Below are 24,049 nucleotides of genomic sequence, written 5' to 3'. Positions count from 1 at the left end.
GGCTGTGGGAAATTATAATGGGCTATATTTTCCCTATTGATCAATTGAAAAAATAATTGGCGGATGAATCTATCGTGAAAATAATTGCTAGTTGCAGCCCTAGACCTAAGTCTGAAACAATGGTAAAGTGTCCTTGATGATACCAAGTTGGTAAGAGTTAGATCTCTCAAGTTAATAAAGCATTGGTAAGTTAGCTAAAAAGATACAGTCTTAAACAGTTAACATGGCCCTTTACTGCCTCGTCCAACTCTGATGCTGAAAAACGTTCACTCGTCACAAAATAAATCACACTTGTTTGACTCATATTTGAGGGCATGGGCAGGATGTAATTATCTAATCTCTCATGTCCCTTAACCTGTTGCTCTTGGATTCTTTGGACAGGTCGGCATGTCTGTCAGCGAGATGGTTTGCCAAGTTGGATGTGTTGCCTCCTTTGGTCTGCGTAGGTTTAAAGCATCTTTTACAGGCGGGCTTTGTGGTGTCCGTGGGCTCGCTCTGACCGTCGGCTTCGGAAGCGAAATAACGCCATATCGGAGAGTGGAAGCAGAGCGCTGCACCCTCAGACTGCGCCGCTGTCACACATCGGCGCTAGTCAGGACATACGGCTCTTATTAAAACAGTCATTCTTATAGTATCTGTACTAATAAAATGTGGTATAGTACCGTTTTTGACGGCAGGGTATTGCGATACCTTTCTACTATTCGTATACCGGCATCAGTAGGAAACAGCTGTGTGGTGTGTGTCTGCATTGTTTATGTTTGTATGTGTCTTGTTTCCCTGACAGTATAAGCACATGCTAAATTAGAACAATGAATGGTGAATGTTTTCTTCTGGCTGAAGTGACTAATAACATTTGTTCTTCCTATTTCTTGACATTTCACCTGCAGTCAAGATGCGTTTCTGTTTGAAGTTGAAGTGTTTCTGTGAAATGTGGCGAGTGGATAATGTCAAAGATATCACGTCTCCTTCTTCTGTTTTCCACCTCTGAGACACTCAGCAGGAGCATGAACCTGCAGCGATCCTGCTGGCTTATTATATTTACCAGGTGCTCAATTGTCAATGAAAACTCTCCTTTCTTGAGTTTACATGCTGCTGACTCAGTTTATTTATTTTGTTTATTCATCACATTTAGCTGCTGGGCAGTAAACTCCTGTCACCCACATTCCACCAGCTTTAAGGCTTTCCAGTTTTGTCTTCAGCAGGTTCAAGTGTCTGGTAAAATGCTCAGCATTTGGTCATAGTTTACTCTTCTCTAGACTGAGGCTGTGAAAATATTGACAGTAGATGAGAAATACCTAGAATTCATTCACCACTGTAGCAACAGGATGAGAAACAAGTTTATTCTCACGCTGCTCAGCAGGCAAAGTGGACGAAATATTAAACCACACGGAACCTTAAAGCATAGCTTTATGTCTTACAATAATCACAAGCGCTTTGGCAACGTGAAAGAGTTATTGTTCGCTGCAGTCATTCCTCCTCTTATATTGACATTGAAATAGTGGCTTCCAAGAGCAAATAGATTGTAAGATATGGAGGATAAAATCTCCAGTCCTTGTTATGTGAAAAGAATTACTTCTGAAGTTCAGCCGAAGCGGAAATAAGGGTTCAATCACGGACGTTTGACTGAGAGTGGTGCCCTCCTTTTTCAGAAACATCGCCGTCGCATTCACACAGTCGCACAAAGTAACATTTAAAGCTGCTCCGTACGACCACAGTCTGGTCTGATGGTCACTGAGCAGCTGCACTGGAACAAATGAGGGGCTGAGGGCCTTACCCCAGGTCACCTCGGTGCTCAGTGGTGGTCGTTACTCACCCTGATTTGTCCTATCTGTCCGGGGATAAAACTTGCCATCCGGTCTCAAAAAGCACGCTCTTTAGTACGATATGCCCTCTTTGTGTTTCCACAGACAGTGTTTCCTGGTACACCCTGGTAGTTTTGTTGCAGGGTCACAACACCATTAATAGATAACCAACTTGATCTAGCTAACTCGGAAGAAACTGAAGCCTTATCTTAGCTTCAGTAGCGTTTTGGATAGAAGATTTTATCCATGCTACACACCTCTGTGGACTAAACGATGTATAACACAACAAAGTCAGTTTAGTATTGGCCTTTTTACACTGGGTAACCATTAGATTTGGAGAGCTTCTCTGTACTTCTTCTCGAAGCCCCACGCTGGTCTCAGTCATACAATAAAGGTGAATCATCCATAAGTGCCTGATGATTTAAACCAACTGGATAATCAGCTGGAGAGAGGCGGATTTACACTAGTTCTGCAACTTAGAATTTATTGGCAACTATTTTGACAGTTGTTTAAGTACTTTTTAATATTTGACGGTTCCAGGGTTATTCAATAGAATTTCCTTTTTTCCCTTTGTCTTACATCCTAGTAAACTGAATATCTTTGAATGTTGGACTGTTGGTCAGGCAAACAAGACATTAAATAACATTACCTTTGGCTTTAGGTAATTGTGATGAGTGTTTTTCACTGTTCCGTGGTGTTTTATAGACCAAGCGATTTAATACGGGAAATAATCGGTAGATGAATCAATAAGGAAAATAATTGTTAGTTGCAGCCCTGATGTATACTGAGTATGAATCTGTGAATTTGTTTTTATTTGTTTTTAATTATAATATGTACTCACGATGGTCATGGCTGTTGTAAACAATACAGAAGTTGAATTCAGTTGTGAGGCTTTGCCCAAAATCAAATGGTTATCTTGAGGTTTGAGGTTTTGAGGTTGGGTTTAGGTTGATTTAAACTGCTGGACTTTGTTCAGCTGAGGAAAAAAACATCCAGACAAAGACAAATCCTCAGGCATGTACTGTACATCTTTATAAGGAATTTGGTTTGAAGAGGTGAGGGTTTTTATTTTATCTGACCTGAGCTCCGACCAGCTGATCTGTGCTGGATTGTGGAAGTATTACAGATGGTGATGATTCCTCTGGCAGCTTGTAGCTGATTTATGTATCTAGAATATAAAACTGTCTTGTAAGACTTTGCCCTGAGTTAGGTCTCTCAAATAGTGCCATAAATCAAGTAGATAAGTGAGTTTAGCCTGAGAGCAATGAACACAACAACTTCGAGGGGAAGGAAATCCATCATATTTGTGAGGAATTTGGTTTGTCGAAGATGAGGTTCGACTTTATTTGACCCGAGCTCCTAACAAGCTGTTGCTGTTGTGCAGTCAATTATATTATGAGGTAAAGGACGGTGATGCAGTTTTGCAGAATAAATGCGGTGATCAGACAAAGACAGAAGAAAAATACAAGCTCTTGCAGATAACGTTTGGATTGGTTGAATTTGCTTTAATACCTGAAACAATAAGATTACAAAAAATTTAGGGAATTTCAGAATTTCTCTCAATTAAAGGAATTACAGCCTAACTACTAGAATAAGTAGTAGCGGCACTTTGATAAGAAAGTACGTTGAAGTAAACTTACTGTAAACCTTTTGCCAAGTGTTATAGAGATCTTCTCGGTGAAAGGAAAAATGAGCTGACAAGCTAATAAATGTTTTTTCCTCTTCATTGTGAGTTAAAGTGAAAATGGGCTTTGTTCACTTTTTAACCCCCGTTGGGTTTTTCGACGGAGCTGAACTCGCCCTCCTTTTGTTTCCCACTCTCTTTAAACGCTGCCAGGATGCTGTCAGCTTCCTCTACCTCCTCCTTCCTCCCAGGACCTGAAGTCTTTGCAGCTTTTGTGCTTACTGGAAGGAAATCATCATTGTGCATGACAATAAGCCTCTGGTGGAAGTGTTAACAGTTTTCAGTTCAACTTGTTCGAAGCTGTCAGATGCCACTATTGAAGGTGTTCTAAGATTAAAATGTTGTCACTTTGTTGGAAAGCGAGGCAAACGGTGTCGACCATGGCTGTACACACAGACAACTTCTCAGAGCTATGACTAAGACCCTTGTCCACACAACCCTGTCAGCTGTATCTGGATGATGGCATCTGAACACAGCTCTTTGCATTTAAACCTGGTAACAGTAATGTCTCAATTCTGCCCACATTGTTTTTGGATTTTTGGTATTTATATTAGGAAGGCAAAGAAGGTAATCAGAAGAGAAGCTTGTTCAATGGCATTTTATCAAATCCGAATCCAGCATCAAATCCAATTACCAAATCCGAATCCTTTCAAATCTCATTAATTGTAGCTCTTATCATTTGCAAGTAACTAAAGTTATAAACAGCTACAAGTCCAAGTGTTAGTTCAGATCTGGGATCAGCTGTTGTTGGGCCAGAAGACACAAATCCTACAGTTTTTAGTGGAAGTTACTAAGTGAATCAACATTAACATCAGTGAAGCCTAATCAACGCTGACGACCTGTAGCTCCAACCTGAACACGAGCTGAGCAGCAGAAGATCTGAAGTTTTGATTATTGACTGATATTGATTGTTGTGACACAGCGAAAGAACAGCAGGAACAAACTGAGTTTTACACCGGATTTTTCACAAACTCCTTGATCCAGATACTGGAGCTCCTGATCCAGAACTCTGAGCGAAACGAGCTTCAGATATTGATCTGATGCATAAAAAGTTGAAGTGGGACTCTCCTGTATTTAACGAACACATTAAAATGGTACTGTTTTGGTATCAGTACTGAACCACAAGTGCGTTTCTGGCATTAATATTGGATGATACTCGCTGTAGTGCTCTGTGAGTTGCAAACTGGTTCAGATTTGAAGGAATGTTTAAATTGTTGAGTTGTGATGTAGTCCTGCCTGTTGTCTTCGTACAGCAGAGGAACAGTGGCTCACCCACTAACCCTCATCACTCAGATTATCTGTGCTGGTTCGGGATAAAAAGGTCGAGCTCTAAAAAAACTCTTGATTTGATTATTCTCCTGGTGTAGAAAAGGACAGTTTACAGGCCACGGGCCTGTTTTCAACAGTGCTTTCTGTAGTGAACCAACACACAAAGAAATATTTTCTGTTCTTTCCCTGGAGTGATTAGTCTAAAGTAATTAGATTTCTGTAATCCTCTGTGATTTGAGGTGGGCTTAACGACTGCTGATATAATGGCCTGTTTGTGGAGATGGTAGGTTGATATTTTACTATAACAATACTGCAGGAAGAGGTGGATTATGTTCTTTGATGTTGACTTTTGTTATGAACAGCATTCAGTTCTGACACACACTCACAAGTGTTGATGTAAAGAGTTACTTGGTTTTTAATCGGTCTGCCAGACATGGGTTTTTTTGGCAAACTCTTGTCAGTTATTAACTAGAGGTGGGCAAAATGACGATGGAAATTTGTCAACCCTTTAGAGATTTAGCTGTAGACTTTGTACTCTATATAAAAAATGTTTTTTATTGAATATACGCGCAATGTTATAAAATAAAAATAAAAGGTTTCGGGTCACCATGGAATCAGAGTTTAACCATACTCACAGCATAAAAACAAGTTGTATATGTAATGTTAAAGTGTCGTTCAGCTCCAGGCCACCACAAGCAGAGCTGCTGAGTTACTGGTTTTAGATCTCTACTGTGCGTGTGTGGAAGTGAACTCGGGTCAGCTGGAAGAGGTCCGACAATTTCCCTGAACGTCCCGAGTAGCTGCTCCTCTGACCTCCTCCACAGATAAATGTCCTCGAGCTCAGTGAAGAAGAAATTGTTCCGTCCTATCTGGCTCAGTAAAGTTACTGGTAAAGTTACTTTCCTGTGTGTTTGTGTTGCAGCTTTCCGAGAGACAACCCTCCAGTGAAGATGAGACCATGGTCCCGGTACTAACCTCAAGGAAAGCCAGCGAACTCCCTGTCAACGAAGTAGTGTGTGTCCTGCAGGTACTACTTAATGCCCCACTGTACATTTTTCCACTTAGGGTTATGTAGTAAGCTGATGTAATTGTTTAGTAACTTTCAAAGAAATTTTATTGGAATAATAATGATACTGGCAATTATTAAGATTACAGCTTTGGTTTTACAAAACTTTGTTGTCCCGTTTAAAAATGTCAACCAAATTGTAATTAAAAGCCAAAAGTTATTTACATATGAAGACTTTTATGTAATGTCATGCATAACAGTGGAACAAAGTTTCTATGCACTGAATGTCAAATAGATTTTAGTATGCGATTCTACATGCATGTGCCATATTTTGATTTATATTGATATCAATAACAAAACAACAATATCTCAATAGTGATTTAGCTATTTGCATCATGTAACATCTAAGGACATTAATCATTTGACAGAAAGTATTGATTTAAAATGTTAAGATATTTTGACTAGAGATAGCATTTTTTACTGAGTGTTGTTCAGGTTCATGAGGACAGTGGGTTTATCAGAGCTTGTTTGATGAAAACAGCTGCCTGCTGCAGCTGCTGGAAACACTAACACTGAACCAGACAGTCAGTGTGCTGCCAAACCAAAACTAGGAGCTAAAATAGGCTGAAAAGCTCAGTAGAGCTGAGGGGAACTTTAGAGTAGGGCAATAATTCTCTGTGGTTTTGTACAGTGAGGCCCCTTTTACAGTACAGTCATTTCAACATCCACTGTTATTATAAAAATATTGATCAGAGAAGTTTTAAGTTGACAGGACTGTATGACTTCAGGGTCCCACAGTGGTTTCTAGCTCAAAAAAAAACCCTAGATTGATCCTTGCAACAGCCTGTTTGTCAGTGTCCTAGAGTAGGACATCCTCAACAACATCCTCCTGCCTACTAAGTGGAGGATGCTCTGCATAATGGTATTAACAAGATGTGTCTGATATGTAAAATGGTCTGTTTCCCAGTAAACCCGTAGCAGGACCAGTCTACGGCTTCAGGTACTCAGAGGTACCTGTAAAATGCCCCAATTTTCTTTTTACAAATTACCTACCAGGCACAGCATAAACAATAGGAGATGTAGAAGGTAAATCTAGGGTACAATTGGATTAATAGGAGGAAAAAAAAAACAACAGTGGAAAAATACATCTGGTGAGTCCTGCAGAGAACTCAGGTGGCAGAATATAGTAAGGTTCTTTAAAACAACGGGACTTCATGTTGGAGATGCTGTGGAACACAAAACGGCAAATCATCATCATGTGTTCTGGGGATGTCCATTGCTCCCAAAATATTGGTAAAAATGAAGGAGATTATGGAGGAGGTACTGAAAATATAAATCCCAACTATTAGCGTTTTTTTTAATATCTTGTGAATTCCAAGTAAGAAAGCCCTTACAAGAAAATGGGTGAAAGCAGAAATTCATACAGTTGAGGATTGTACTGACGTGATTCATGATATTTTTGTGATGTAGAAATAAGCATTTGAAAACTGCTGCGAATCCTGGATTCAGGATGTATCACATTTTATATTAGAGTTTAGCTAAATTGCATCGATTTCCTTCAGTTCTTCAGCTTCTCAGGTGTTTTTTCCTGTAAATTAAGGTAAAAAGAAGCATTGGAGGCACAATTATATCTATGTGGCTTATTATTGTTTTGTTTCTTGATTCTTTCTTCGGGTTTTAAATGGCAAAAATGCGATGGGGAAAAAGTGTTTATGCTGCGCATAACATGTACAACTGCACCTTTGTTCCAAATAAAACTTAAAAAAAGGAATAAACCACCAGAAAGTTGGTGCCTAAGATTTGTCAGTGAAATTTTGAAGCAAACGCAGCTCTGTGTTGTGCTGGTGCTGACAGGCCGACTTGCAGTTGGGACTGACCCAGGAGGAGGTGAGCCAGAGGAGGGCCTACCACGGCTGGAACGAGTTCGACATCAGTGAAGAGGAGCCGCTATGGAAGAAATACATCTCACAGGTAACTATTAGACTTAAATGTTGCCTTATCCACAAATGTGCTTTAAGTTTGATGCATACTTGTAACAAAGGGGAAACCTGGCTGATTGTTATTTTTCATACATGTCAGGGTTCATTCACAGCAGCTGATGCAAGTGTGGCCCACAGTCTTTGGTCGTTTACCCAGTTTGTTTGTTTGTTCTCACACCATATAAACTAGAGTGTGTCTGATAGTGTGTGGTGTGAGTGATCTCCCTGCTGTCGGCTCCCCTCTTCAGAGCGCAGTTGGCAGTTTGTCCTCACTTGCTTATCTGACAGTCCATGTTTTACCGCTGCTGATTTATCAGACGACGAGTCTCAGGAAGCCCCTCGCACATCCAGCAGCAGCCTGAATCCAGCTCCGGGATAGAACCAGCATGCTATTTTTATCTTGTGCCCGATGCTAAAATGTGTGGAGGCTTGTCATGTTGCGTGTCACTGTTTTGTCAGGAGAACACAGCGAGACGACCAGACACGCAATGTCAACTCTGACAGTTGTGTGTGTGTGTGTGTGTGTGTGTGTGTGTGTGTGTGTGTGGAATATAATATAGGAGAGCTGCAACATAAAGCCACCAATACATTTTTTCCCATGGGTTATTCTAAATAACCTGGTGAGTTAATAGGAATAAAAATAAAATAAAGCAAGATTAAACATGAAAATAGCAGTATTCCTAAATCCATTTACATAGATTCCCTATGACAAAAACCTATTGTCAAATTGCAAAGGGCGTTCGCTGTTACTTCTTTATTTGCCAGGTGTGTTGTTAGGTTGAATGTTGAAGTTTGGATTAAGAAAAGTACTGAACTATATCACGCTTTAAAAATTAAATACTCCACCAAGGGCTTTTTAAAAACATTTAATACTTCTTGAAAATGTAAATAAACTCTCTAAATTAGTTTTATTTATTTATTTTAATTCAATTAAATAACCCCTCTCTCAGATCATTATATGCAGGACAGTACATTACAAAATGCATTTCTGTTTCTTGCAGCTCACATAACTTCCAAAGCCTGTCCTGCTCTTCAGTACCAACATAATGTCTTGCTATCAGATCCAATCGCAAAATGCCACACATGTCATTATGTTTTTAAGTTAGTGTTCTGTACATCACTCAGTCACCTTTTACAAAGATTTCACAGTGCAGATAAACAGGACAAACCAGAAGAGAGGAAGGTGACGTGCGACCGGGTCCCAGTCTAAATTTGAACCCCGTATGTTTCACATGGTGTACACCTTTTGAATCTGTTAGACTTGGTGTCCCCTGGTCTGCTCATGGACAAAACTACTGAGGAGAAACGAACAGATGATATTAGCAGATCCTCTCTTCATATATCAGGTAAACAACCGATGGAAAAACCACCAGAGAGTCAGAGGATTCATTAAACCAGCAAAGCTGAACATATTAGCCATCTCAGTCAGATTTGACCGGTTAAATAATGGAAGCAGCCTGAAGAAGTTTTGTTTGCTGTCCTGTTTTGTCCACATGAACTTATGACAAGAACCCAAACTGCTGCTGTTGAGCGGAGCAGCTGGTGGAAGGAGGGACGAGAGGCCTCTGTGAGCAGCAACAGAACAGAGATGTTAAATATAGAAAAGCAGCATGAGAGGAGAGAAAGGGAGGATTCAAAGGAGAGAAGGAAAGGAAGCGAGAAGGATGAGAAAGAAGACAGGAGAGGGAAGGAGGAAAGAGAAGTGTAAAAGCTGTAAGATTTCTCTGTGCGTCAGACATAATCTGTCAGGTTTCCACGTAGAAACGCTTCACACTTGCCCTGACAGTCCTAAAGGTCAAAGCCCAGTGTCATGTCACTTATTATTCCATAAAAGGAGGAGCTGGTGTGTCTTCTGCCACTGATATTCACGTGCAGAGTCCTGTCTAATCTACACAGTAAAACAAAGCTGTGAATGGTTTGTCTGCTCCACCTCATCAGACTGCAAACAGGCAACGTGCACAGTAGCACACATTTTAGCACACACCATACAAACTGAAGAAGTAGTTAAGGTCCAGCAGCCAGGACGTGCTGATTCAGGGAGTGAATGCGATAACTACAGCTGCAATTATTAGTTTGTTAATTGATTGGCAAAAAATAAATCGGCAGCTATGTTAGTCAGACAAGTCAAGACATTCGAAGACGTGACTTTGGATTCTAGGACACTGAGATGGACATTTCTCACATTCTTTGACATTGTATAGACCAAACAATGAATAGATTGATAGAGAAAATAATAAGCAGAATAATCAGCCCCCGCGTCAACGTTGCAGCTTTTCAGGAGTGTTGATGCTTAGATATAGGAACAGTGGCGTATCCTGACGTGCTGGTGCGCAGCATCCAGCAATGATGGGATTTAACAGATAAATTAACAGAATATTTTGTAATAATTTCCCACAGGGTGACATCTTAAAATGTCTTATTTTATCTGAGTGGTGCGAAGATATTCAGTTTAAAATGATATAAAACAGAGAAAAGCAGCAAATCTCCACATGTGAGAAGCTGGAAACATTAACTGATGCCAAATGACATTTTTTTTGTAATTGAAGAAATGACTAAAGATTATTCGATTATCAGAATAGGTTCTGAATTATCAGTTAATTGACTAATCAATCAATGGACTAAATGTTGAGGTTCTTTTTGAGACGCAACAGCTGACTGGTCGCTGCTGTTAAACCACCACAGAAGAAGAGGACACGGCGAGACGAGGTCCTTAAAAGAGCTGCAGTCAGAGCTCAGACGATGGAAAACCACGAGGAGAACGTGATGGAAATCTGACGTTTCCGCTGGTTTCATGTGTTGATGTGAGGAAGGTTCCGGTCTCCTCATCGCTCAGATAAGGGCATTAGGGAGAACAGGAGTTTGAGTGAGATCTCAGGCTCAGACGTGGCTCGGGACTCCTGCAATTGTGTGGTCTGTAGAGCTGTCGTGTGTGGGGTTTCTCACTATGTCAAGTCAGGGAATCTTGTGGCATGTGTCCCCAGTTTTATTAAAACAACGTTCTAGCTGCACAGACCTGCCTCCCTGTAAACTGTCTCAGCCTTCAGTTAGTCCTTTACTCCCCTGGACATTATATCGTAGATGGAACGATCCAGTAAAAGTGAGCTTGGGGATGTAGGAGCTGCTTCGTTTCACTGCATTAATCACTGAAAAGTTAAAGTATCTCCTGTGTTGTGTTGTCAATGTGGAAACGGGGTCATTTGGATGCAGGAGCTGAAAATAGTGCTGGAACTGTTGGCCCGCTCCATTCAGGGAGCTCCGCCTTTTCGCTATGGATGATCGACACTCGTTTCAGCTTGTCCTCACATCATGGAAAACACACGCTATTACTTCTGTCTCTGTGGGGACGCTCATATTCATACCCCATACCCCAAGATCCTGAACCTAACCCTCACCTGACCTTAACCCTGAATACAAGTGTTCAAAAGTGACTCCCTGTCGAAGTCTAAAGCCGAAATTAATACAAGAGCGCCTCTCTCACTCACTCTCTCACTCACTCACTCTCTCTCTCTCACACACACACACACGCACGCACACACACACACACACAAACACATCATGAGAATGAAGGCCTTTGTCACTGATATTAGGATTTTTTTTGCTGCTAACCCAGGTCACTGGTGTCCTCTGTTTCTGTCTCTCTGTATTCAGTTCAAAGATCCTCTCATCCTGCTGCTGTTGGCGTCGGCCGTCATCAGCGTTCTCATGCACCAGTTTGATGACGCCATCAGCATCACTGTGGTATGTCCTCCGTTCATTTTCTGTCGTTTTGTTTTTTTCTTCTTCCCTGTGAAAACATTCCAGAGAGACGTTTACACAGGTAGAGTCAGAAGATGTAGGTACATACAGGCATTTCTCTGCTGGTGTCTGCCTTTGAGTTTGGCAAATGAGATTATATAACCCCCCCCCCCCTTTGGGATCCCTGTGGGGACATGTTGTTGCAGCAGTGAATAACTGCATTGATAATGTGCAAGATAAGAAAACAACAGGGAAAAATGAGAACATCAAAGAAAATATGACTTATTTGAAAATAGAGATTATTACAGCCGGACTATGAAGGTGTTGAACAGAACGAACAACATACTGGTGATTTATATGTTCTTGGAGTCGTACTTGTAATGGAGCTAAAAATGTGCAGTTTGAGGTCGGCGGCAGAGGAAAGCTCATATGGTCATTAAAAGTTTAAGGGTTGAGGAGAGAGGTTTTCAAAGTGTGAGGCGCCTCCTTAGGGGAGGGGCACAGAGGAAGAGACGTGAGGTGAAACGGACGTGTGCATGCCGGTTTTCTGGAAACAGCATAAAGTTAGTCATTGTAGCGCTTACAGTATTTTAAAAATGCTTAGGGTTTGATTGCCATAAATCCACATTTCAAAGAGGAACTGCTAATAGCTGCTTCGGCATATTTTTAATGGTGCAAATTGATAAAAAGTTGTAGATGCAGTATCTTACAGGCATCGTTTAAATTTGTCCTGATGGTGGTGCTGGTCTGGGCATCTCCAAAGTCCACAGGAATAATCCTCTGCAGACCAAGAACACTGATGTTGCCAATTGATTGCAAAGTTTACCGGTACCAGGCTGAAGAGTTGGACCAAATGACGTGACGTTCCTCAGCGTTCAGACTGGGAACTGTGTTAAAAGGGTGAAAGGAGCAGGTGACTGGTTTAAGTAGAGACAGAGATGTGAGACTGGATATTACAAATATAGAAAGTTACTGCGAAAACAATAATTCTATCCTCCATCTTGATGATCATGAGGTAAACAGCAGAGCTACTTATTTCGCATTATAGAGTTATCTACTTGGACCGTTAGAATTCTCAGTGTAGTGGGTCGCATTGCCCCGCTTTTTACTTTTTTGCTCTTTTCTCGTTGAAATTAATTAGGGAGCTGCTTTTTTTTTCACACACTGCACGTAAATGTCCGTAGAAACCTACAAAGAGAAGGGTGTGAAGTTTAAGAGGCTTGCAGAGGAAACAACCCACGCACATCCCCGAATAAGAAACATCATGTGAATGCGCCTCGAACAGCCCCTGTGCATGTTTACCTGCGTGCAGCCTGGAAGAGCTTGTTCCATCCTAAACACCTTGTCTGCATTATGACCGAAATGCAACCTGTTCCCTGGAACACGTAGACGGGATGTAAGGAGTCACAGAGCAAACAGCGTATTGCATCGTTACACCGTTTGCATATGTACTTAAGCTGTGTGCATAACAATTGTTGTAGACTGCTTGTAAATTCAGCTGCTGGCGGAAATAAAGACAGTTTCTGAGCTGATTGCGAAAATTTGTAGAAAGTGCAAACAGAGAAAATAAGGAAGATGTGGTCAAAATGGATGAGGTTCACCATCTCACAGAGACCAGACCTGAATTAATTGAAAATTGCTATTCCCACTGGAATACTAAGCAGGCTGTGTTACAAGAAGCAGATTTTTGTGGACAAATCAACGTGTGTGACATTGTTTGAATGAAAGGGAGAGCAACAGAGGGAAGATGAGCTTTTTTTAGACAAGGCTTAATGCCATCACGTTAGCAATGTTTATATTATTATGAATTTATGTAAATGGGATTAATGTGCTCAATTGTTTTTTAAACTTGGACTGTGAATGACCTCCCTAATTAAATTAAAATAAAATTTAATTAAAAAAAAGAAATTTGGAGGAACGACTGAAAACACACTCTGCGGCTTCACTGAGTTGTTAATTGTTATTGTTAATTTCTTCTTTTTTTAACAACTGAATATGGACGAGATCCTGACTTGGCGCTCTCTTGTCTCCCACAGATGCAGTGTTTGTAGAAAGTATTCACCGCCCTTGAAAGTTTCCATGTTTTATTTTCCTACGACGTTAAATACAAGTAGACTAAATGTGGCTTTTTTTGACAGTGATCAACAGAAAAAGTTTATTAAAAGTTTACTAAAGTTTAATAAAGTCAAAATATTATGAGAAAAAGTCAGACTGTGCAAAAAAAATCACAATATATTGAAAATAATGTGGTAATATTTATTTTGAAAATTGACAAGAAAAAAGCCAGAGTATTTCAAGACATAACCGACAGTTTTATGAGAAAAAAGCTGTACTCTTGAAAATAAAGTTGTAATATTTTGAGAACATCATAATGTCAAGCTGTCATTTTACAAGAATTTAAAACTTTGTTGTAGTAGGTTAGAGCTGCCTGTCAGTTTTTATAGCTGGGCTTCATCCAGCGTTGTAAGACAGTAAAACAGGAAAAGGGGAGGTGAATACTTTTTATAGGCACTGTAGATGTAACTGAATATACAGGTTCAGAATCAGAGGATTCATTCATTTGCCTTTCTCTTTGTTTTTTCTTTTTTTTTTACAGGCCATCATCATAGTAGTGACAGTTGCCTTTGTGCAGGTACGTCTGTTTTGGATGTGTTAGTGTTTTTTGTCTCTGCTTACAAACATCTCCGCATGTGGCAACAGACAATGTTGACATGACATGTCGACACAATGACTCTACATATATTTATGGATTTTGCAGCGCTCCAGCTGGTATTCGGTTTTCTAACACCGTGGTGTATTGTTCTGAGCTGTTGTTCTTTCTTCTGTGTGAAGGAGTACCGCTCAGAGAAGTCTCTAGAAGAGCTCGGGAAGCTGGTGCCTCCAGAATGTCACTGGTGAGAGTTTAATCCATCCATCCATCCATCCATCCATCCTCCTCTTCTTCTTCTGTGGTAATGTGATTCTGTCCAGGTCAACGGGCCGAGACGTGAAGCAACACTGCCACAGTGATGGCTTCAGTTCAGACAGTTCACACATACTGATCTGAAGTTGTAACGTTTTCCAAGTTTTCTCCTTGAATGTTAACCTTTCAGCCTTCGTACAGTCGACAGAAAAGCAGGTAGGGCTGCAACTAACCACTTCCTTAATTCTTGAGAAAAAAATAGTTAAGAGAGAAAAGTTTACAAGAGCCTGTCAGAAATTTTTTAGTAATGTGAAAGAGGTAGTTACAACATGTAACATGGTGTTGTGACACCACAAATAAACAATAAGAAACAGAAAAAAACAAAACAAACGTAAGAGCCGTCCAGACAAGAACAGAAACACCCCGTTTCTTTAACATAACTTACAATGGAAATGGAGAAAGTGCTAGTTCCTAGAGTTATTAAGTATTCGCTAGTTACAGCTCAGTTTGTAAGAAAAAAAACAAGGAAATTATTACGTAGCCGGTAAGTGAGAAATATTTCCTAAACAGACGTTTTTGTATGCGTACGCGTTGAGACGGTGACATTGTACAGCCTGGACTTGGTCAGTCTGAAAACTACATGTCAACATGCAGTTCACTCAGCGTGCTGCATAAACGTCATAAACGATCACCAAACAGATCCGTAATGTACGGCAGCTCAAAGTCATGAAGAATCCACGGTAAGAATTTTTAAAAAGACACCAGTCGTCTGACAGTCCAACATCCCTTCTGGGTGAGTTCCCTCCCTCAGTGGAACCACACCAAAAAGATTAAACATCAGACCGGCCGAGAAAGAAACGACAAGCTTCTTCTCTGTCACGAATATCCTGCTTTGTTATAACAAGGATTATTTTCACTCCCTTTGTCCATGAAATAACTCAAGATAAGTATTAAAGCAACTTCAAAGGGAAGATACCACGTACCTCTGAGGGGCAGGAGGAGGATTCAGAGAAAGAAAAAGTTCCTTCAAACAAACTCCTCAGGCCTCTGTTTATTTACACTTCAAATAAGAGCCGACAGAAGGAGCAGCTGGCGGAGAAATAACAGTAACACACACTAACACGCACTGTCACACACTATCGCACCACAGCTGTGCAGAACCTGTAGCAGCAGGCCTGTAAACTGAGAAGGTCTCTTGTTGTGGTTGAAGTATCAGGGGTGGATCATCACTCCGTTTTGTTGGGTTTTCTCCACTTCATCCCTCCGTCACTCAGTCTCTCTATCTCCCCAGGTTTGACAGTATTTTAATTCATTCTACTGTCGTGCTTCTCAATATCAATACATCAGTAAATATAGAGCTGCTCTCCTGCAACTAATCAAATATTAAGTCATTGGACTCTGGTACATGTCTTCAACACTCTACTGAAAAAACATTTACAGTGTTTTGTTTGTATATGATTTAAAATGTCCGCCTTCATCTTTCTTGTATCTGCTCTCCTTATTATCAGCGTGTGCTTTGTCGTGTCGTCTAATATTTATGTTTATACTTAATTCAATTGTTTTGTATTAGAGAGGACTTAATAACAGCGCTTTGATACACACACGGTGTGCAGGTCTTTGGACTGTTGTCGGGTCAAAGGTGCTTGACGTTGGCGGAGATCTGCGTTCTCTGATTGCCCGTTAGTGTAGCTCTTTAAATGTTTGTGAAATGTGAATTCACTTTGGTTCTTATTAAAAGATTTTATATAGATTTCCCACTATATACAGTCTACATCTAATATAAACTTTGTCCAACAACGAAAGTAGTGAAAAGACCCAAAACACTCTTTAGTTCCCGGCTTTCAGATGAGAGTATTTTGTAGTTTCCTTTGTCACATATTATTCTAAACTGAATAGGTTTTGGTTATCAACTGTTTGGCTTTGGTGGACTGATCTTTGACATTTTACAGACTAATGATTGACTGATTAAGTCAAGTACACACGTCGTTTTATCCTTCACCACACGAAGCTTCCACAATGTGATCAGAGCCTTCAGATTCTGACCAGTTCGTTATCATGCTGTTGGATGTTGATTTAATATAAACAAATAAAGAAATCCTAATTCTCTCTGCCGGATAAACCTCCTAGGGGCCCTTGGTGCCAAAATTTGTTGTTGGGCCCCCACTGACCCCCACTATACAAGTCAGTTTCATTATTTCCCCCGGCACCCAGAAACCAACCAGGACTCTAGAGCTGACATGATTAGATGTTTAGCAAATCGCCAAATTTGAGAAGCTGGTACCAGTGAATTTTTGTAATTTTTGCTTGAAAAATTATTTATCAATTATCAGAATTGTTGCCAATTAATCTTCTGTCAATCGAATAATCAATTAGTTTCATACTTTTCTGTGATAGTAAACTCAACATCCTTGTGTTTCTGACTGTTGATCAGACAAAAAAAAAAATTCGGAATGATAGGATATTTTTATACACTGAACAGTCAATAAGTTATTGAAGAAAACAACTGTCAGACGTATTGATGATGAAAATAATTGCTGGTTGCAGCCGTACAGTCCTTTTATGACGGACTCATACGACCTTGCTCGAGGTTTTCTGTCTGTTCAATTACTTGTCAAACAGAAAAAAAGTGGAAGAAGTTTGATTAAACACACAACAAACAAGCACGATATAAACTGAAACAGTTCAGGTCTTAAAACTAGATTTTGACACGGCCCCTCTTCAAGACCGAGGCCAAAAGCCGTATAGACCCAAACGATGTGGAGTAAACCGGGGGCTTCTGGGGCCCCTGGGTTGTTGCCCACTTTGCCTGGTTGATGATCCAGTCTTGTGCTCTCTCTCTCTCGCGCTCTCTCAGTGTCAGGGAGGGGAACTTGGAGCACCTGCTGGCCAGAGAGCTGGTTCCTGGAGACACCGTCTGTCTGTCGGTGGGAGAGAGAGTCCCAGCAGACCTCCGCCTCTTCGAGGTACACACTAATGTTTAATCATCAACGCATAAAAGCCTCTGTTAGGACATGTGTTTGCTAGGTTTCTTTTTTATGACCTTTTATTTATCCAGTGCAGGTTCACTGAATATAAATATAGGTTTTCCCAGGATCACAGTCAGTGCAGTGCAAGGTCAGTTTAACATGCAAATGTGAAATTTGTCTAAAGGCAAACGTACAACTCAACACACAGTACGTTTCCAATTTATTTGGGTTCAAATGAAGCCAAGGAAATTCCTCTGGGGATTAAAGAACTGCTCACAAACTCAGCACAACTAATTAAAATCTAATACCTGACTCATAATATTGTTTCTACTTTGTCTATATTTCCTACCAAATTACCTACCAACACCACCGTATACAATACTTGCTTTATTTAAACCACCACACGAGACATTTCGTACAAAAAAATCCCATAAAGAAATCCTTTTCTCCTGCCTTTGATAAGCTTTTGAAATATGCAAAAATAAATTTCAATCCCTCACTCATTCTTTTAAAAACCTCGCTGTCAGTTAAATGCAGTTTATAAGAACTGACAACAGCTGAAAAACAGACTTGGTCTCTCTGAAATAGGCTCCTTCTGCACACACACCCTGAGAGGTATGAGTCATAGGCCACTCACATTGAAAACGTAACTGCATTTATTTCTGTCTTGAATTGCTCCTGCACGGTTTTTATTTTTTATTCCTTTGCTTATTTTTTTATGATTATTTTGTTTTACTTCTAATTTTTTTTTTTTTTGTCTCATTATCTGTACTTTGTGCTGCCGCGACACCCTAATTTCCCCTCTGGGGACCAATAAAGGTTCATATTAATCTTGAAAACCTTCCTCAATCATTTATGTTAATCGACAGTTCCGGTGTCAGGTGAATTTTCAGCGCAGATAACGTCACAAGCTCAGTCACTCTAACGCCCCCTGATTAGTGTCTGTCAGTATGAACTGTTGGTCTGTTTGATTATCATAAAACTAGAAAGGGTTGCTGGCCCAATTCCCAAAGCAAAAAGGCTCAGTACCGTCTATTTGTCGGTGTTCAATGACCCCTGCACCCCCACAGGCGACCGACCTGTCTGTGGATGAGTCCAGTCTGACGGGGGAGACCAGCCCCTGCTCCAAATCCACCTCCCACCAACCGGCAGCCACCAACGGAGACATCGCCTCCCGCAGCAACATCGCCTTTATGGGGACACTAGTGCGCTGTGGCAAAGCCAAGGTACCAACAGGACTACTCTGTCTCCTTTTTCCTAAATTATCTGAAGTCCTACCAAGTATTAAATTAGTTTCATTCTGTGCGTTCAGTCGGAAACAGACTGACTCAGCTTTGTTTCTGCATTTTATGTTTGCAGTTGGAGTTAAAAACATTTTCCAGGTAGCGTTTTAAAAGACTTTCTGAAAGATGTCCAGATCTGATTTTTTTTAATCGTTCTGTCTCTGCTGTAAAGTTGTTCATTGGGAAACCACACTGAATAACAGAAAATGGAACACAAAGCCTGCTTAATATTGAGAAGCTCAGTATTTCTGAGAGCTGAACCTAAGCCAGAGCTGTAGGGTTTTTCTTGGTTTAATCTTATTCTGGTATAAACAACATACACATGCTGAAACACTCTTAGCCAGTTATTTTCATTGTTTTAAAAAAAGAAAAAGAAGAAAACCAAAACAGACGACACAGATTCAGTCCATCAGGCAGCCTGGAGATGCAGAAATAACATATTTAAAATGAGATAAGATAAAACAAATATCATATAACACAAACAAGGTGTTATGCATGTACATGTGTGTTATTGGTTTAAAGCTGTTAAACTGTTCCTCAGGGCATCGTCATAGGAACCGGAGAAAACTCTGAGTTTGGGGAGGTATTCAAGATGATGCAAGCAGAAGAGGTATGTTTTCCTCAATTTAATCTGGCCATAATGAAGAAAAATAACAACCCAGAGCTACAGCCGTTACTGCTGCATGTGCTATCACTGCCGATTTACGCTTCATTTGCAGAAAAATGTCCTCGCTGCTGAGCTTCGCAAAATCCCAACGCTCACTGCGTTTACAGGCACTTAAAGAAGGTCGACTGGAACCGTAACAGGGTTCCAGTTGACCTTCTCCAGTAATCTGGCTTCTTAAACCCCATGTAAACAACAAACTGGGGCCTGTCCACAAAGATAGATGAGTGGGTTAACCAGCTCTCTCTGGGCTTAACTTTAAACTGGGTTAGATCACCGTGGTAGCCTATGCTGCAGGGGCAATCTGCTGCGGGGCAGGTTAACGCCAGAGGATCAGATCAAAACCTGCCAGCAGCCCGACTACAGACCAAAAAGATCACCGGAAAAATGGAGTCATCGTTCCTACAGGATCCCAACATAGATACAGGGGTTTACAATAAGGGGATGAATAATAAAGAGCAACAGCCAGTCAGACTGACCTCGTCAGACAGGAACTGCTTTTCTCCTCCTCTGCTTTGGCAGCACAAAAAGTCTGACATTAGCTTTTTATGTGCATCACACATTCATAATTGTTCATCCTCAGATAAAAAAGCAAAATATACTCAATCTGTGCTAAAAAACCCACAAATAATTCTTACTTACAGTCCAGCTTGACTTTAATACTTGGAATTCATTTCTGGAGTTTCTGCAGCTTCTTATTATATTTTACTGACACGATCATGTTGTTTACATTTCACCTGGTGGAATATCACGTGTCTGCTGTCACTATGTCGTATCATATCATATTAAGAACTTCATTCACGGTTCTGGCGATGTGGCTTGTCCTTCTCCCTCATGTGAGCGCGCTCGAAGCTGGAGGTAAACCCAGAGTTAACCGAGCCGGATGATAACAATACAGGTAATCCAGGATGGTTGATGTTAGGATCAGTGAAGCCAGGCGACCCAGAGAGAGCTGATCTCGTGCTCTGATACAGGCCCCTGTTTTCCCTAATTGGAGCAGAAGATCAGAGAAACCTGATTTGTCCTGCTGAATTTCTCCCGGAGAACAAAGGCCATGTATTCACATAACCAGGTTTCTAATCCGCTTTTCGCAAGTATGCATGTTCATAACAAAGACTTCCGACAGACACAGAGCAGGGATGTTGTAGTAATGATGATGATGATGATGATGATGATGATGATGATGATGATAATGATAATAATAATAATGATAATTAATAAATTAATGATAAATTTAAGTTCCAAAGTGCTTCACATGGTTGAACCAGGACTAAGACATTTCATGACGGCAATGAGGCAAATAAAACCAGACAATTAAAAATGATACGAAAGTAAAATGGAATAAAATGCCAAACAGTAATATAGGATAAAAGACATGGTGGCAATAAAACAATGCACTAACGCTGATAAAAAGATACGTTTTAAGAAGTGATTTAAAAGATGTTAGTGATTCTGCAGCCTAGTGATGTAAGGACTGATTATTATACATTATCATACATTATTCAAAGCCATTTAATTCTGAGGCTGACTAAAACTGAAAGTGGCAGAAAAGAGGCCTCGTTAAGTTTGAAGGAGAAGCACAGAAACCTTTCACTATTAGAGCTAAAACAAGGCCGTTATTTCAAAAAGACTAGATTACTGACCTGATTACTGACCTGCTGCATGTGCTGGCAGAGATACAGTAAACGTGTTCCTACAGAGCATGCAAATGTGCTGTTTGGTTTCCTGTGTAACCTGGTTTCTCTGAGTAACCTGGCTGCGTGTGGCATGTAAATGGTTCCGAATGAAGCTGATGCCCAGTGTTTGTTTGGGCAAAAGTCTAGGATATCCAAATCTACAGGATATTCTGTAAAATTTACGGCTCTGTACGGCAGATGTTCGTGGTTCTAACTAATCAATCAACGTATCAATCACACATCTAAGGTAAAGACCAAGGACTTGAAATATTACTGTATGTCATACCTGTAATCTTAGTTTTTCATATACATTCAATGCTTCTGATGCTACCTGCACTGTTAGCATTAAGTGCTACTGAGTTGCCAATTTAATCTCATCTGTTCTCTGGTTTACACATTTTAAGAACTTTGATGCTGAAGTGGTCATTTTACAGGGTATCTTCCTAAAAAAAAAAAAAACAATGGGCCTTTGAATGAACGTATTAAAGGGTCTTAGATATAGTCAGTAATGTTACTTATAAACTGTTTTTGTGTGGGATTTTTAGCAGAAACTTTCCAAAGAAACCAGAAGCTTGCAGCACATAGTTTCTAGGTACAAACTTAAATAAATCGAGGTGGACTTGACCACTAACTATCGACTTACAAACTCAGAATTTTGAGTTTCTTGTCAGTTTTATTTAGTTAGTTTTGCATAAAAGATGGTAAAAATCCAAATGCAAACAAAAATGAGATTGAAATCATGTATTCAAAGCAGAAGAATGTGGCACGGTGTTTGACAAAACAACCCTCCCCAAATGGAGCTTGCGGTGAAATTGTTTTATCAACTTGTGTTTCTAAAGTTGAGAATGAACTTTTAATCTGTGTTTGGCTAATGTGTTGTTTTACTGGCTCGTGGCTCAGACAGTAATCAGCGAGTACCATCAACTCCAGGCATAGGTCGTCGCGTCTGCCCGTGAAAGATTGTGTGGTAACCACTCTGTTTTGTTCAGGCTCCTAAAACTCCACTACAGAAGAGCATGGACCTGCTGGGAAAGCAGCTCTCCCTGTATTCCTTTGGCATCATAGGTTAGTTTGTTTGTTTGGCCTTTCAATCATATCAGCCTTCACCTTCAGCGTCTCCACGTCATGTACCAGTGTTTGGTCCGATTTGTATTATCCTCTCCGTGTTTCAGGGGTCATCATGCTGGTGGGCTGGCTGCAGGGGAAGAGGATCCTGGACATGTTCACCATCGGTGTCAGGTAGCGCCGGTCCCAACTGAATCAGCTGACTGATGTTTGCCCTCTCTCTCCCTCAAGGCTGAGTTATGCCCCCGTGTATATGTTTGCGTGTTTGGTAAATGATTGAACCCTGGCAGCAGCTTCGGCAGCCGTCAGTCTGCAGTTCACTTCTGTTATCAGAATCTGATGGATTATAACCAATTGACCTTTGTCATGAAAAACATATTGATTTGTCAAACACTGGTGTTACAATTATGGTCCATCCGTGGCAGATGGAGGGCTCTGGTATTGTTCGCACGGCAAAGACTTAGCGAGACTCTTAAATGGAACAAAGCTATTACTGATGTCATTAGATAAAGGAGTAATCAAGCGTTTTGGGAAATATGCTAATTCTCTTTCTCCCTGAGAGTGACACGTTCAGATGAGACATCAGTTTTCTGTTTCAGTGTTAAGTAGACGGGACGTGGTTAGCCTAGCTTAGGATGAGGACTGGAAGCAGCGGGAAAACCGCGAGCTTGGATCTGTCTTAGGTCCAAAAATACAACTGCATTCCGAGTCAGTTTTGACATGGTGACGAGGTCACGCCCCCTGGTTCTGTACAGTCTGTAGTCGATGAATAGATTTTTTTTGGCTAAGACAAGTAAAAGAAGGCTGTTGCAGTAATCAAGGCCTTAAGAAATAAAAGCATGTGAAATGTTTAATGGCGAAACAACGGGAGAGACCCCCGTCTCGATGCCAGATACCACAGGGACCATCAGTCTTATAGGGTCCGTGTCGTGGCACACAGAGGACCAACAGCGTATCAGGCAGGGCAGGTCATAATGTTTTGATACATCAAATTAAAAAAAATGGTGAAATCTCATTTTTGTAACTTGGTGTGGTTATTGATCAGTTTGGCGGTAGCTGCCATCCCGGAGGGTTTGCCCATCGTGGTGACGGTGACGCTGGCGCTCGGTGTGATGCGCATGGTGAAGAAAAGAGCCATCGTGAAGAAGCTCCCCATCGTAGAAACCCTGGGTGCGTTACTCGCAACACGCCGTAGTATGTCTCAACCACAAAGTGACAGTTTTAACTTGATTTGCTACTGATAGAAATGATCACATGGATTCAGCTTGTAGCCCTGACATTTCTTCTGCTCACATGACATGACAAACAGAAAATTACCCGGCTTTCTCTCTTTCTAGGCCAAAAGATGTTACTGGCACCACAACAGTAAACAGCAACAATTTTCAATAATTTTATATTTATATCATTTATAACCATTTTATAACTAGTTTTGACTCAGAAAGACATTTTAACATTTAGTTGTTAGCTTAGATGAGCCACAAGAACTCCTCAGAACCTTAAAATGCACAAACCTTTATCTTAGCTAGCTGATGATTTGTTCATGCTGTGAGTGAGTGAGTGAGTGAGTGAGTGACTTTCTGTTAACAGTAATTTTCATCTTGTTGTCTTCTCCATCAGGCTGCTGTAATGTCATCTGTTCAGACAAAACTGGAACTCTGACCAAGAACGAGATGACCGTCACTCAGCTGTTCACGTCAGACGGACTCCACGCTGAGGTCCGAGCCCCCACCTCCATCACTGCCGTCATCACTTAACATGGGAAACATCCAAGTTTACATTTAGATCGTAGTTCGTTCGGTTCCTGGTTCATTTCTGAAATAACTGACACTAACTTAATGTGATACCAAAGACCCAAACACGGCGAGTTTTAAGTCTGAAACTGGAGTTATAGCTACAGATCTGATGTCCATATCTCAACAATAACATGTTTCATGGAACTTATAGAAACGAGAGATTTTTGCAAGAAGTCGGTGTTTTGCAATGAGTTTAAAACCCCACAAATTTTTAGTTTTTCTATA

The 24,049-nt window shown here is 40.6% G+C and overlaps 1 protein-coding gene across 1 annotated transcript in view; it reads left to right on the top strand.

Moving 5' to 3' along the window:
• atp2c1 (ATPase secretory pathway Ca2+ transporting 1) overlaps nucleotides 1-24,049 on the top strand; it is a 55,846-nt gene that overhangs the window by 14,509 nt on the left and 17,288 nt on the right. The window contains exons 2-13 of the mRNA XM_040118649.1: nucleotides 5,678-5,782; nucleotides 7,616-7,732; nucleotides 11,389-11,478; nucleotides 14,072-14,107; nucleotides 14,308-14,369; nucleotides 17,232-17,340; nucleotides 18,414-18,569; nucleotides 19,168-19,236; nucleotides 21,956-22,031; nucleotides 22,139-22,205; nucleotides 23,077-23,201; nucleotides 23,649-23,746. Of these exons, the coding sequence (XP_039974583.1) occupies nucleotides 5,678-5,782; nucleotides 7,616-7,732; nucleotides 11,389-11,478; nucleotides 14,072-14,107; nucleotides 14,308-14,369; nucleotides 17,232-17,340; nucleotides 18,414-18,569; nucleotides 19,168-19,236; nucleotides 21,956-22,031; nucleotides 22,139-22,205; nucleotides 23,077-23,201; nucleotides 23,649-23,746 (1,110 nt within the window). The remainder of the gene's footprint in view (nucleotides 1-5,677; nucleotides 5,783-7,615; nucleotides 7,733-11,388; nucleotides 11,479-14,071; nucleotides 14,108-14,307; nucleotides 14,370-17,231; nucleotides 17,341-18,413; nucleotides 18,570-19,167; nucleotides 19,237-21,955; nucleotides 22,032-22,138; nucleotides 22,206-23,076; nucleotides 23,202-23,648; nucleotides 23,747-24,049) is intronic.

Source organism: Xiphias gladius, chromosome 22 (assembly GCF_016859285.1).
Source record: "Xiphias gladius isolate SHS-SW01 ecotype Sanya breed wild chromosome 22, ASM1685928v1, whole genome shotgun sequence".
Taxonomy (NCBI): Eukaryota; Metazoa; Chordata; class Actinopteri; order Istiophoriformes; family Xiphiidae; genus Xiphias; species Xiphias gladius.
Note: the sequence above shows the minus strand (reverse complement) of the source record. Positions and strands in the feature narration are given on the sequence as shown.